The sequence below is a fragment of the Xyrauchen texanus genome, chromosome 25 (assembly GCF_025860055.1).
Source record: "Xyrauchen texanus isolate HMW12.3.18 chromosome 25, RBS_HiC_50CHRs, whole genome shotgun sequence".
Classification (NCBI taxonomy): domain Eukaryota; kingdom Metazoa; phylum Chordata; class Actinopteri; order Cypriniformes; family Catostomidae; genus Xyrauchen; species Xyrauchen texanus.
This window is the reverse complement of record NC_068300.1, coordinates 1125924-1141875: the sequence shown is the minus strand read 5'-3', so window position 1 is coordinate 1141875 and position 15952 is coordinate 1125924. Positions and strand designations below refer to the sequence as shown.

General features: G+C 42.1%; 1 protein-coding gene across 3 annotated transcripts; it reads right to left on the bottom strand.

Moving 5' to 3' along the window:
- Window positions 1-1317: 1317 nt before the first annotated feature.
- cfi (complement factor I) lies at window positions 1318-12882 on the bottom strand. 3 transcript variants are annotated; one of them, XM_052091015.1, is made up of 14 exons: window positions 12742-12882; window positions 10875-11361; window positions 9811-9967; window positions 9524-9714; window positions 6597-6704; window positions 6023-6127; window positions 5374-5394; window positions 3981-4001; window positions 3724-3768; window positions 3181-3317; window positions 2907-3010; window positions 2111-2391; window positions 1914-2015; window positions 1318-1696 (listed from the first exon to the last, which is right to left on the bottom strand). In XM_052091015.1, exons 1-14 carry the CDS (start codon window positions 12787-12789, stop codon window positions 1479-1481), a joined length of 2025 nt encoding a protein of 674 aa, XP_051946975.1. In that variant the 5' UTR covers window positions 12790-12882; the 3' UTR covers window positions 1318-1478. The 3 variants fall into 3 exon arrangements, with proteins under 3 accessions (XP_051946975.1, XP_051946976.1, XP_051946977.1); XM_052091016.1 differs by lacking the exon at window positions 3981-4001; XM_052091017.1 differs by lacking the exon at window positions 5374-5394.
- Between the last annotated feature and the right edge of the window lie 3070 nt (window positions 12883-15952).

Genomic DNA, 15952 nt, shown 5'->3' with positions numbered 1-15952 from the left:
GGGCGCTCTAACACATTATACCCCTCACAGATGTGAACTGTAGGGGGCGCTCTAACACATTATACCCCTCACGGATGTGAACTGTATTCACACAAACAATCTCACAGACAAGTTAAAAAAAGCTAATTCTAAACAATGGCTCATATTTTAGAGAACTTACTAATGTAGAAGCAGATATAAAGTTTTTTGCTATTTGGTGCTTACAGCAGCAGTTATCAGAGAATAAAGAGACATTTATATTTTTCACTTTGTGATTCTTTTGAAAATCTTTGAACTGTGTTATTAGTGCAACAAAATGATCTATATAGTCACATTTCTGAGAATGAGAGCTTTCATTTGATATATGACATGTCTACTTAGCTATTTGGAAGACTTTTATATTCATATACATTTTTCCACCACATTTCCTCTAGGGGGCGCTAATTTTCATGACTTATTTTGTTATTTTAAGTAACATAAATGCAGAAGTGATGTTATCTCTGACAAGTTCAGGTTTTAAGCTTTCAAGTGACACCTCACATGCCTGAGATTTTAACCTTTAAGTGTAAACTTGTTTCGCAATATAGCGCCCCCTTTTGTCCCGCCGGCGGCTCCACAGCGTTTAAGCTTCTTAAAAACCTAAAAGTAAGTTGATCTGCATGTGGTTGTTAAATGTGACTTCAGGTGGAGAGTAATTCAACACGAAGAAACCAAAGTTATTTTCACATCGGCAACAAAGATCCAATTTAAATCACGTTAGTTATACGCCTATAAAGACATGTTTGAGGCTTCATTCTGTTGTTTTCAATGACTAGTTTTGCTCATTGTGTTGTGCACTATAATATATATACTATAGTCAGTGTTGGGTAGTAAGGGGCTAACTTCGATTCTTTGATTGTTGAATATGTTGTCTGTCACGTTATATAAGCAGTCTAAACTGGTACTTAAGCAGTGTCTATGTAAGTTACTTAAAAATAGTAATCCACAAAAAAGTAATCACATTATTAATTATTTTTTAAGTTACTTTCTGAAACACTTTTCCCTTCAAACTCAAAACTCACTACTAAGTAGTAAAAGTACTTAAATTAATTGAAAATCAGCAACTGTAATCGGATTACATGTATTTAAAATGTAATGCATTACACTACTCTTTTTACCCAAAAAGTAATTCGATTACAGTTACTAATTACATTGTAATTTGATTACACTGCACTGCACTGTACTTAATGCACTTGAAATTCATTTTTCATCAACACTTGCAATAAGTAATCCAAAAGTAATCAGATTAGATTACTTTAAAAGTGTAAAATCCCAGAAACGCCACAAAATCACAAACAAAACAACACAGGCTTTTACATTGCCAGATAAATGAGTTCTCATCTGCATTTTAATAACAACAAAACTTTTTCAAAAGCACGTACAGACTGGGATAGCGACACAAACCAGCAAATGTGCACCAGTTATAACTGGTGAGAGAGAGATTATCTGTGGTGGCATCTTTACTGGTTATATTTGGTAACGGCTGGCCAGCCCGTGTTAAAGCGGATCCAGTCGAAATAATGTGCCACTTTAGTGTAAACACCAGGGTGATCGGGTTCCCCACATTTATCACCCCAGCTCACTAAACCCCAAACATACGACACTCCGGAAGCGTCTTTACACACCAGAGGTCCACCGGAGTCACCTTGACACGAGTCCACCTTCCCCTCCAGGTCACCTGACAGAGAACAACCAATGACATCATTGATCTGAAGCATCACAGTAACGACAAGATAAAACATTTAGATTCAGGCGCTGGGTTTTATCTGACAAGAGTGTGCATGTGCAAAGGTTTCAATGACATGAGGGTGAGTAAATGATGACTTTAGTTTTGGGATGAACTTCAGTAATGTTCCTGTTGATGTCATTCTGGGATCACACAGACAAACACACACCTGCACACTCCATTCCAGGATGGATGCGGCCTTTGTAGTAAGTCTTGCAGTCGGCGATAATCGTCACATTTGCCCATTTTAGAATCGGTGCTGACTTCCCATCTACAAACAAACAAGCAAAACGAGTTCTTGACAGGTTTCACACACACAAACAATCCAACACATCTGTCTCTAGTGTTTCGTGTGTCCAGTCGTACCTTTGTTGCGCCCCCAGCCGGAGATGGTGCAGGTGTCGTTTGGTTGGAACTGTTGGGTGGACCACGGCACACAAACGGCGCGGACGGCGGGATTCTCCTGTATGCACTGGTCCGAGAGATTCAGTAACTCCAGCTGCACCAGAGCGATGTCATTCTCGTATGTTTGAGGGTTATATTCATGATGAATAATAATGTTCTTCACCGGAATGCTGTCTGTCGTCGACTGCCGGTTATGTTTCTCCCACAGAGAAATCTTGATTCGGAACGACTTCGGTTTGGGTCTTGACACGGACACAATGTTACAACAACAGACTGATGCGTTCAATACAACGTGATCTTCTATATTCAATTAAATGCTGTACTGCACTAATGTCAGGCTTTGCTTGCTACTAATAACCTCTCTGCAACGTTGATCAATGAGTAATATTGATACAATTATGAAAAGTGTGAATGGAAAATTAAACTTAAACAAAACCACTAGAGAACATTCTGTGTAAGTTCTTATTAGGTTGTCAGAATAAAACCTTCCTACAACGTTCTGGGAACGTTAGTTTATGGTTATAAAAAATAATATCTAAATGGAACGTTCCAAGAATGTTAGGAATCGGTTCCCAAAAAAATAACCAATCAGGAACCTTACGCTAACATTAGGGGAACGTTCTGTGTTTACTGCGTTGTCACACAAAAACATTCCTGCAACGTTCTGGGAACGTTCGTTTATGGTTATAAAAATAGAACCTAAATAGAACGTTCTAAGAATGTTGCTGTCCAAGAACAACTGTTTGATTGGTTGTACCTGACGCAGTGGGCGGCGGTCAAAACCCAGCAGCCACCCAGATACGCCCCTCCGCAGTGGATCTCTTTGTCCTCCTGTATCGCCACCTGCCACTGGATTTGAGTCTGCAGGGTCAAAGGTCACACACAGATCGTTCAGTATTTGTTGTCGTTTTATGTCCTCTGAAAACCACTAAAACCACATTTTTCTTGTCCAAATTGTGTTGGTTTAGCGTATTGTGTATTTGTGTTGTGTAGTTGACAGTGGTTGTGCGTTGTTGTGTATCTGAACTGACCGGTAAGGCCTCTTCTCCTCCCACTAATCGTTTACTGCGCTGATGTGAAGGAACCTTTTCCTCAGGCCGGTAGACGTAGTCCATGTTGGGAATGCCACATTCCAGTTTCTCTAAAGACGTGCGGATGTTTCTGATCTCTAGAACACATGGCGGGGAGGTCAGAGGTTAAAGAGCACGTGTGTTGATGCAGCTGTATGATACTAAACACATCACCTAGAGCCTTTGAATCCTATGGATACACTCTCCTGTGTTGTTCCAGATGCTGACTACACCATATAATCAATAAGAGACACATTTGAGGAACATGTTGTTCAGGACACACATGAAAACATTCATCTTCCCAAACAGAACTCTGCCAACGTGAGGAAGCTCGGAACGTTTTCTTTAACAGCAGGTCAGATTTCTATGCGTGTTGCGGTGACATGTTGAAGTGGAGATGGAGTGTGCATATAATAAAAGTGATCGCGTTAGATTGATCAATGCACTTGATTACGTGTAGACCCGCAGTGAGACCCTGAACAGGATTTAAGAGTTTGTTCTTACCTTCTTTTGGGTCCGAATACCACTGTTGAATGGTTTTGTTTTTTCCTGTAACACACAGAGAACACAAAAACATTCTCATGTCAATGACGTGTAAATGTCGACCTGTGACCTCCCGCTGTGTGTTTCAAGCCTTTACATCAGCGCAGAAGAGTATTCGTTATAGAGAACTATATGAATAATCACTGTCAACTGTACAATCAATTGGGACACGTGACGGGAGTACACGGAAACAAACAGTTTCAAGAGTTTCTTCTTACCTTTTTTGGGGTCCTCCGTTACTGTAACACAAAGAGAACACAAACACACTTACAGAACTGTGTTTTATTGTTACATGTGGTAATGGCTGTCTTTGATGAATTACATGATGTTTTATATGGTTATAAAAATTATATTTAAATGGAACGTTCCAAGAATGTTAGGAATCGTTTCCTAAAAAATAACCAAACGTGAACCTTACACTAACATTAGGGGAACGTTCTGTGTTTGCTGGGTTGTCACTCAAAAACCTCCCTGCAATGTTCTGGGAACGTTCGTTTATGGTTATAAAACATTATATCTAAATGGAACGTTCAAAGAATGTTAGGAATCGGTTCCCAAAAAGAACCAAACGTGAACCATACGCTAACATTAGGGGAACCTTCTGTTTGCTGGGTTGACACACAAAAACCTTCCTGCAACGTTCTGGGAATGTTCATTTAGGGTTATAAAAAATGATATCTAAATGGAACGTTCCAAGAATGTTATGAATCGGTTCCAAAAAAATAACCAATCAGGAACCTTACGCTAACATTAGGGGAACGTTCTGTGTTCACTGCGTTGTCACACAAAAACCTCCTGCAATGTTCTGGGAACGTTTGTTAATGATAAAAAATTAACCTAAATAAAACGTTCCAAGAATGCTAAGAATTCGTTCCTAAAAAAATAACCAAACATGAACCTTACGCTAACATAGAACCTGTACTAAACGTTCCAAGAATGTCAGGAATCGGTTCCCAAAAAATAACCAAACGTGAACCTTACGCTAACATTAGGGGAACATTATGCGTTTGCTGGGTTGTGACACAAAAACCTCCTTGCAACATTCTGAGAACGTTAGTTTATGGTTTTAAAAAAAATAGAACCTCAACGAAACGTTCCAAGAATGTTATGAATCAGTACCCAAAAAGAGCCAAACGTGAACCATACACTAACATCTGGGGAACCTTCTGTTTGCTGGGTTGACACACAAAAACCTTCCTGCAACGTTCTGGGAACGTTAGTTTATGGTTATAAAAAATAATATCTAAATGGAACGTTCCAAGAATGCTAAGAATTAGTTCCTAAAAAAATAACCAAACGTTAACCGTTTGCTAACGTTAGAGGAATATTCTGTGTTTTCTGCTTTATCACACAAAAACCTTCCTGCAACGTTAAAAAATAGAACCTCAACGAAACGTTCCAAGAACGTTAGGAATCGGTTCCAAAAAAATAACCAAACGTGAACCATACGCTAACATTAGGGGAACGTTTGCGTTTGCTGGGTTGTCACTCAAAAACCTCCTTACAATGTTCTGGGAATGTTAGTTTATGATAAAAATAGAACCTCAACGAAACGTTCCAAGAATGTTAGGAATCGGTACACAGAAACAAACAGTTTCAAGAGTTTCTTACCTTTTTTGGGGTCCTCCGTTACTGTAACACAAAGAGAACACAAGCACACTTACAGAACTGTGTTTTATTGTTACATGTTACATGTGGTAATGGCTGTCTTTGATGGATTACATGATGTACGTGCAAACAGCTTCACATACTTTGTAACATCGTTGTATAAAGACCCAAATGTCTCTCTGAAGTGAAAGTTGAGTCACTTTTTAAAGCAGCGCATAAGAGAAATATCTAGTCCAGTGGCGGTGCTGGAGTCTTTATTATGTAGGATTTGGACTCAGATTAGTGAATTGATCAAAAGTAAATAAAGGGTTTGTAGAAATGTATCGGAGTAAATATGTGCCCCCTGGGCTCCTCCCTAGGGAGGTGTTTCAGGCACGTCCAGCTGGGAGGAGGCCTCGGGGAAGACCCAGGATTAGTCGGAGAGATTACATCTCCACACTGGCCTGGGAACGCCTCGGGGTCCCCCAGTCAGAGCTGGTTAATGTGGCTTGGGATAGGGAAGTTTGGGGCCCCCTGCTGGAGCAGCTGCCCCCGCGACCCGACTTCAGATAAGCGGTTGAAGATGGATGATGGATGCTAACCCTCCAGCTAAATACAGAAGACTGAAAAGTGGCTTGAGTGCCGCATGAGATCTCAGATGAGTTTCACTGACCTTCCAGTTCATCTTCTCCTCCCAGACAATCCCTGATCCCATCTCGGACAGCGTGTTCCGGAATACAAACGTGCGATTTACAGTGGAATGCAGAATTTCCACAACCTTCAAACAAACACAATAATATGAGGATTATCGTTCCTTCTCTTTCTGTAGCGACACCAAATGCACGACTTTGGGCAGGAATATCTGTTCGGCAAATGTTTGGGAAACCTGTTTGAAAACACTCAGTTATGTTTGGGGATGCTAGTGGCACCGATACTGCACACTTCACAGACAATTCAGGAATACTGTAACATGGAATTACAGTATTTGAGGTATTATTCTTATTATTATTATTAAAAACACAATACTTAATAATAATAATGCACATTTTCACAAATATTTATTTATAACACACCTGACCTCTTCTGCACATAACTGTACATCTATATATGGCATATTTGACAATACATTATTCTATACTGGGCAATAAAGCTCATTCTGACTTATATTTATTGCTAATAATGTATCGTATAATATAGTTTATTAGTAAAGATGATGTCACAGATTGAGACACAAAGTACAGACTCACTCAGGCAGCACATCTCATCACTGTTGTCTCCACAGTCATCAACACCATTACAGGTGTTTTTATACTTTAGACACCTCCCGTTCACACAGGTGAAGCCCTCACATTTACCTGCACAGAGAAGATCTATTAGTGTGTGTGTGTGAGTGAGTGTGTATGTGTGTGTGTGTGTGTATGTGTGTGTGTCAACATTGCAAGATCTGTTGCCTGGAGTGTCGATGATTTTCTGCTCTTGTATAAAGGCAAAGTAAACATTGAGAGATTGTAATTTTTGGGTGAACATTTCCTTTAAGAATAACCTCTCGGTTACTGTCGTAACCTCCATTCCCTGATGTCATGTAGTGACACTAGGGGTCGATCTTGAGAGCCCCAGACACCTTCAGATCTTTCAGAAAAGGCCAAAGCAATGTAAATACTGGGTCTGCCTCCTCCTGATCCCTAAAAAGGTTCGTAGGAACCTTGGGCACATAGCCCGGTCGGGGTCTCAGGATCATGTGAGAGTCTTCCGGACTGAACTGTGCCTACTCTTGGCTGACAGAGAACGCTTGCAGTTCCCCGACCCTCTTGATGGAAGTGAGCGTGGTCAGGAGGTTGGTCTTCAATGAGATGGCCTTTAACTCGACTGACTCTAGGGGCTCGAAAAGGGCTCTCCGTGGGCCTAAAAAGGCCATGAGGGAAAGTGCCAGAGGGTGCTCCATCCCTGAGAAAGAAGGTCCTTCTTCAGGGGAATTTGCCAGGGAGGTGCTGTCGCGAGAAGCGTGAGATCCGAGAACCAGGTCTGGGTGGGCCAATACAGAGCCACGAGAATGACCTAATCCTAGTCCTCCCTGATCTTATGCAGAAACTGTGCAAGTAGGAACTGGGGGGAATGCATATTTGCACATCCCCCGGGGCCAACTGTGTGCCAGCGCATCTGTACCAAGGGGAGCTCCCATCAGGGCATACCAGAGCAGTGGGAGGATTCCCGGGAGGCGAACAGGTCTACCTGTGCCTTGCTGAATCGAGTCCAAATCAGCTGGACCACCTGGGGGTGGAGTCTCCACTCTCCCCTGAGCGTCACCTGTTATGACAGAGCATCTGCTGCCTTGGCGGTTTACATAAGTCACTGTCGTCGTGTTGTCCGTCTGGACCAACATGTGCTTGCCCTGGATCAACAGCAATAGCCTCCACAGGGCGAGCTGTACTGCCAGAAACTCGAGGCAGTTGATGTGGCAATGCAGGCGATGTCCTGTCCAGGAGCCAGCGGCTGCGTGCCCATTGCAAAAGGCACCCCAGCCTGTCTTGGAGGCATCTGTCGTAACTATAACACGCCTGGACACTTGCTGTTTGGGGACTCCAGCCCACAGGAACGTAAGGTCTGTCCAAGGGCTTAAAAGGCGGCAGCAGGTGGGCTTGAGAGCCACATGATGTGTGCCGTAGCACCATGCATACCTCGGGACTCGGCCGTGAGTTGCGCTATCATTGACACTCCATGCCGAGAAAAGAGATGCTCTGAACCAGGGAGAGCTTGCTCTTTTCCCTGCTGATCCCAAGCCCTAAGCTGTTGAGGTGCATGAGTACCAGGTCCCTGTGTGCACACAGTAACTCTCAAAAGTGCGCTATAATCAGTCAGTTGTCGAGGTAGTTTAGTATGTGAATGCCCACTTCCCTTTATAGGGTGAAGGCTGCCTCTGCGACCTTCGTGAAGACGCTATGGGACAGGGACAAGCCAAAGGTGAGGACCTTGTACTGATTCACCTGACCGTCGAACGCAAACCGTAGGAAGGGTCTGAGTTGAGGTATGTTGGATGGTTCTGGCCAACCAGCACGACGGGTTGGAAAGCAATAGCCACCTGTCCAAACTCCAGGGAAGGGGCACTAACGGAAGGATTGTATCTGACATTCCTGGGGGTGGGGCCTCGTGGCAGGGGGAGCAGGGTGTGTTGCGTCAGGGAGTGGATCTGCCACCCGTGGCGACCAAGCTGATGGAGCCCTCAAAGCACTTATCTTGCTCCGTGCGCCTGGCATAAGGTGGGCTGGCGACTGAGGAGGAGGTCCTCTTGGGCGTGCCTCAAGACTCATCACACCGCCCGGACTGTAGGCTTTGGTCACCAGAGACGAGGTCGTCCTACAGGCTCGGGAAGGGAGTGCCGGGTGACTCCGCCAGGTGGCGGCGCTCAGCGGGCACAGCTGTGACGTGATCATCTTATCCACCTGGGGTATCGCAGCATAACCCTCGGCCACCCCACCATCGAGGGTAGTGAGAGCAGACGAGCTGAAGGATCGGGTTCGGGCAGCGAAAGGTGCCTTCCACGATTGCATCAGCTCGTCGTGCACCTCCGGGAAGAAGGGGACTGGAAGGGGGTGTGGCCGCGAGCGGTCAGGGGTGGATGGAGGATTTCACTCAAGATGACACTCGCGGCGGCCTGGGCAAGTATGGCGGTCAGCTCCGTGTTGGCCTCAGACTGGGCTGCCACATCCGAAGGCGGCAGCCCGGTTGAGTCCTCGGCGGTAGACATCACCAAGGTGCTCTTTCCGATGCAGCGATCGACATCATTGGGACTGAGGTGAGCTGCCTGTCTCATCCTAGAACTGGAACTGGATGGGAGCAAACCAGTGTACCGGGAAGTGGGCGGTCCGTGGGGGATTACCCGGCGGAACCGTACCACATAAATGTGTTTATTTGTATATGCAAATTAATGGAAAAATGTAGAAATGTACAGATAAATAAGATACAAATAGAATAAAATCCCAAAATTGTTCTTACTTCAGAGAAGTAGAAATTGTATCATCATCATCATCATCATCATCAAAAAATAAGGGTAACACATCTGACCCTACCGGTCAAAAATGACCGTGAATACCAAAGGGAAGTGCCATTTTTCAATACTACAGGAGGGTTAAATAAAACAGCATTTCATTGACGACTGTGTATAAGAGGAGATGGACACCTTGATGAGGCTCCTTATAACAGTTTGCGACAGCCACTTCTGTTTTTTCTGTGATTGGCTCTGGTGTAGCGATCGAACACTCAGCCAATGAGAGTTCAGACCCTGTGCAGCGGACACTCATACACTCATTTGGCCATTTTTTAGCTTTTTCAAGTAACCGATATGACATTTTGGATGCCAGCTTTGCACCGCTAGAGGCAGAAAGAGAGAGAGAAATATGAAGTTATGAAAATTCGAATGTCAATTTTAAAATGTCAAAAGTCATTCTGGTGTGCAGGTGTGCTTACCTGGGAGCGTTTCCAGGGTTTTGGCAGACAACGTTAGCAGCAGCCATATCCCAGTATTTGCCACATACCAACCTTTTTTCCGAAGCTGGAGTTTGTATCATAATTACATCTTTAGAGTCCTCAGATTTAACCAACGTTACCTCAACCTTATCTCCCACTAGACACAAACATACAGATGAACAGTATTTACTCATACACCAAAGGCTACCAAAGGAACTTTGATATCTATTCCCTTCTTTTCGCTTTTCTGTGACTCGTCTGTGGATGTCAGTCAGGCTAGATGGACAACCGTTGGACAGAAAGACCTTGGCAAACAAGAGTTTTACATTTGGCATACAACATCAGTCACTGGACTGTAAACAGACTGTATGTTTATCCCTCATAGGGCAACCGTACATCCCAAATAAAAAGGGAGAGTCAGAATAGATAACACTATTCCAGAACAGTCTAAATGTCTGAATCAAGTTTGGTAGATATAGTTTGAAAGCTCTAGGATGAGTTACAACTGATCTTTTAACATCTTTACTTAATTTAACTCTTTATGAATTTTTTTGTATATTCTGTTTATTATTTTTTTCTCCCCAATTTGTAACGGCCAATTCCCAATCCCAACATGACTTGTTGAGCGCGTTACCGTGGAGACGTAGCGCATTTGGAGGCTTCACGCTATTCTCCGCGGCATCCACGCACAACTCACCACACACCCCACCGAGAGCGAGAACCACATTATAGTGACCACGAGGAGGTTACCCCATGTGACTCCACCCTCCCTAGCAACCGGGCCAATTTGGTTGCTAAGGAGACCTGGCTGGAGTCACTCAGCACGCCCTGGATTCAAACTCGCGACTCCAGGTGTGATAGTCAGCGTCAATACTAGCTGAGATACCCAGATCCTCCCTAGCAACCGGGCCAATTTGGTTGCTAAGGAGACCTGGCTGGTGTCATTCAGCACTTCCTGGATTCAAACTCACGACTCCAGGTGTGATAGTCAGCGTCAATACTCGCTGAGATACACAGACCCCCCCCATTCTGTTTATTCTTGCAGAAAGGTCTTCACATCTAACCTTTGCAGGTTGCACTGAAGTGTGAGAACACTGGCTCCTTGGATCTGCAGGAGATGGCGTTGGCCTGACACATGGAGTAATACGACAAGCCATCCAGTGTACAAACACGGGACTCCTGCCGCGGACACTTGTATGGTACCTTACACACACACACTCCCGAGATACATCTCATCCACGGCGGGCAGAAGACTTTTGCGCAAGACAAGCGTGTGTATTTCTGCTCCAAGCACTGCTGTGGGCCCAGGACACCATCATTGACATGTGGTTTATTAGTGGGTTCAATTTTTCCTGGGTTTTGCTCTGGTTGGTCAGGGTTTGGGTTTGCTGGTTTTGCTATACTGGGTACTTTTGGTGTCTGAGGTTTTTGCTCCGTTTGTGGCATGTGGGTTGTATGTGATACAGGCCTGGATACCCAGGGAGGGTTCACCGGGGGGTTTGGGAGTTGGGGTGGATTGGTTGGAGGTTTAGATGGGCTTTTCTCCAGACTCTGATAAAAGAAAAGAAAACATTTAATCTAATAGCAAGTAAACTACTTTAAACCACTAATGTTGAGCCTGATCTTATGAAAAACAGTGCGTAACTGTGGAGAAATGTTTGCAAAATGACTTTACATGGCTTCTAACACACATCGTGTCAGTTCGCTAACAGTGAGTGAAATGTTCTCCAATACACAAGATGTATTTCATCAGTGATGAGTTTAACAACGAGATGTATTTCATCAGTTATGAGTTTAACAACGAGATGTATTTCATCAGTGATGAGTTTAACAACGAGATGTATTTCATCAGTGATGAGTTTAACAACGAGATGTATTTCATCAGTGATGAGTTTAACAACGAAATGTATTTCATCAGTGATGAGTTTAACAACGAGATGTATTTCATCAGCGATGAGTTTAACAACGAGATGTATTTCATAAGTGATGAGTTTAACAACGAGATGTATTTCATCAGTGATGAGTTTAACAACGAGATGTATTTCATAAGTGACGAGTTTAACAACGAGATGTATTTCATCAGTGATGAGTTTAACAACGAGATGTATTTCATCAGTGATGAGTTTAACAACAAGATGCATTTCATCAGTGATGAGTTTAACAATAAGATGTATTTCATAAGTGATGAGTTTAACAACAAGATGCATTTCATCAGTGATGAGTTTAACAATAAGATGTATTTCATCAGACATGAGTTGCACAATAAAACATTCTGTCACAATTTGGCTTCATGTTGATGCAACAACTGACTTTACAAATGCAGGTGTCCACCCCAAATACTTCCGGAAGATTTCATCACAAATATGAACGATGAATTCAAATATATAAGCTGGTCAATAAAAACTGTCAGTGGTTTCGTTTCTTGACAAAAAAAATAAAACATAAAATACAAAAAAATCTTAAAGAATCAAAATCAATGAAAATAATCATTTTCTTAATATATATATTTTTAAATATTTCTTTCATGTTTTTTTTTATATATGCATTTTCATAAACATAATTGTTCTTAATACTTGGGAAAACATTTTAAGCATAACTCTAAACAAATTAAGTGATTTAGTTTATGCTAAAACAAGAGAATAGGCTAATATATGTATATATATTAGTGAAGTTTTATACTTAAAAATACAGTTTATTTTTTAATAGACAACAAGATAAAAACACAGATTATCTGTTTATTTATTTGTGCAGTTTAGAGACGTTGTATTGTCATGACCCTTTCAAATGTGATCATTTTTCTATTTAAGGAGATTTGATTTGATCTAAATCAGTTTCAGTTCATGACAAAAAATATAATCAGAAAAAAGCTTGTATTTCTCACAACCCTTTCAAATGTCGTACTGAGCAGATGAAGGAAATATAGAAGCTCACGTTAATCTGGAGAACACAGGTGAAGAATATCACAGAGAGGACCTTCATGACGCTGTTGTCCTGCGGTTCTTTCCAGATCTCTCGTTGCTCTTTGCTCTGTTAAATCAGCAGACACTGTTCCATCACACACACGGTCTGATGTTCAAATGATTACCCGCTGTCAATACCTCACAAACACAGAGGTGGGCGGAGACACAGCTGCACAGAAATGTGTATGTGCCAATACAGGAAAGATATAATGTAACTTAAAACTATATAATACACTGCACATAACAATTACAGAAATTACATATTTTAATCAAATATAATGCAATGGGATGGTCACGCAGGGACAGGTTTGGGTAAGTTACTGTAGAAAAGTCAACTACTTCTCTAAAAGTTATAATCAGATTACTTTACTGAATACTTCATTGAAAAAGTAATCACATTACTTTTAAGTTACTTTCTAAAACACTTTGACAAACACCCAGAATACCCTAGCAACAGCATAGCAATGTGCTGAAACACAGTTAAAACAACTTAACAACAGCATAGCAACAACCTGACAAACACCCAGAATACCCTAGCAACAGCATAGCAATGTGCTGAAACACAGTTAAAACAACTTAACAACAGCATAGCAACAACCTGACAAACACCCAGAATACCCTAGCAACAGCAGAGCAATGTGCTGAAACACAGTTAAAACAACTTAACAACATCACAGCAACAACCTAACAACCACCCAGAACACCCTAGCAACAGCATAGCAATGTGCTGAAACACAGTTAAAACAACTTAAAATCATAGCAACAACCTGACAACCACCCAGAATACCCTAGCAACAGCATAGCAATGTGCTGAAACGCAGTTAAAACAACTTAACAACATCACAGCAACAACCTAACAACCACCAAGAACACCCTAGCAACAGCATAGCAATGTGCTGAAACACAATTAAAACAACTTAAAAGCATAGCAACAACCTGACAAACACCCAGAATACCCTAGCAACAGCATAGCAATGTGCTGAAACACAGTTAAAACAACTTAACAACAGCATAGCAACAACCTGACAAACACCCAGAATACCCTAGCAACAACATAGCGGTGTGCTGAAACACAGTTAAAACAACTTAACAACAGCACGGCAACAACCTGACAACCACCCAGAACACCCTAGCAACAGCATAGCAATGTGCTGAAACACAGTTAAAACAACTTAAAAGCATAGCAACAACCTGACAACCACCCAGAATACCCTAGCAACAGCATAGCAATGTGCTGAAACACAGTTAAAACAACTTAACAACATCACAGCAACAACCTAACAACCACCCAGAACACCCTAGCAACAGCATAGCAATGTGCTGAAACACAGTTAAAACAAATTAAAAGCATAGCAACAACCTGACAACCACCCAGAATACCCTAGTAACAGCATAGCAATGTGCTGAAACACAGTTAAAACAACTTAACAACAGCATAGCAACAACCTGACAAACACCCAGAATACCCTAGCAACAACATAGCAGTGTGCTGAAACACAGTTAAAACAACTTAACAACAGCATAGCAACAACCTGACAAACACCCAGAATATCCTAGCAACAGCATAGCAATGTGCTGAAACACAGTTAAAACAACTTAACAACAGCATAGCAACAACCTGACAAACACCCAGAATACCCTAGCAACAGCATAGCAATGTGCTGAAACACAGTTAAAACAACGTAACAACAGCACAGCAACAACCTGACAACCGCCCAGAACACCCTGGCAACAGCATAGCAATGTGCTGAAACACAGTTAAAACAACTTAACAACATCACAGCAACAACCTAACAACCACCCAGAATACCCTAGCAACAACATAGCAGTGTGCTGAAACACAGTTAAAACAACTTAACAACAGTATAGCAACAACCTGACAACCACCCAGAACACCCTAGCAACAGCATAGCAATGTACTGAAACACAGTTAAAACAACTTAACAACAGTACAGCAACAACCTAACAACCACCCAGAATACCCTAGCAACAGCATAGCAATGTGCTGAAACACAGTTAAAACAACTTAACAACAGCACAGCAACAACCTAACAACCACCCAGAACACCCTAGCAACAGCATAGCAATGTGCTGAAACACAGTTAAAACAACTTAAAAGCATAGCAACAACCTGACAACCACCCAGAATACCCTAGCAACAGCATAGCAATGTGCTGAAACACAGTTAAAACAACTTAACAACAGCATAGCAACAACCTGACAAACACCCAGAATACCCTAGCAACAACATAGCAGTGTGCTGAAACACAGTTAAAACAACTTAACAACAGCACAGCAACAACCTGACAACCACCCAGAACACCCTAGCAACAGCATAGCAATGTACTGAAACACAGTTAAAACAACTTAACAACAGTATAGCAACAACCTGACAACCACCCAGAATACCCTAGCAACAGCATAGCAATGTGCTAAAACACAGTTAAAACAACTTAACAACAGCACAGCAACAACCTGACAACCACCCAGAATACCCTAGCAACAACATAGCAGTGTGCTAATACACAGTTAAAACAACTTAACAACAGCATAGCAACAACCTGACAAACACCCAGAATATCCTAGCAACAGCATAGCAATGTGCTGAAACACAGTTAAAACAACTTAACAACAGCATAGCAACAACCTGACAAACACCCAGAATATCCTAGCAACAGCATAGCAATGTGCTGAAACACAGTTAAAACAACTTAACAACAGCATAGCAACAACCTGACAAACACCCAGAATACCCTAGCAACAGCATAGCAATGTGCTGAAACACAGTTAAAACAACTTAACAATAGTATAGCAACAACCTGACAAACACCCAGAATATCCTAGCAACAGCATAGCAATGTGCTGAAACACAGTTAAAACAACTTAACAACAGCATAGCAACAACCTGACAAACACCCAGAATATCCTAGCAACAGCATAGCAATTTGCTGAAACACAGTTAAAACAACTTAACAACAGCATAGCAACAACCTGACAAACACCCAGAATACCCTAGCAACAGCATAGCAATGTGCTGAAACACAGTTAAAACAACTTAACAGCAGCATAGCAACAACCTGACAAACACCCAGAATATCCTAGCAACAGCATAGCAATGTGCTGAAACACAGTTAAAACAACTTAACAACAGCATAGCAACAACCTGACAAACACCCAGAATA

Bases quoted from the DNA above. Each gene is read 5' to 3' on its own strand.
- cfi (XM_052091015.1), bottom strand. From the start codon at position 12,789: ATGAAGGTCCTCTCTGTGATATTCTTCACCTGTGTTCTCCAGATTAAC. The intron at 2,392-2,906 runs GTACAACCAATC...GTCCGTGTCAAG, and splicing joins ACCGCCGCCCACTGCGTCAG to ACCCAAACCGAAGTCGTTCC. The intron at 1,697-1,913 runs GTGTGTGTTTGT...GTTCTCTGTCAG, and splicing joins TCCTGGAATGGAGTGTGCAG to GTGACCTGGAGGGGAAGGTG.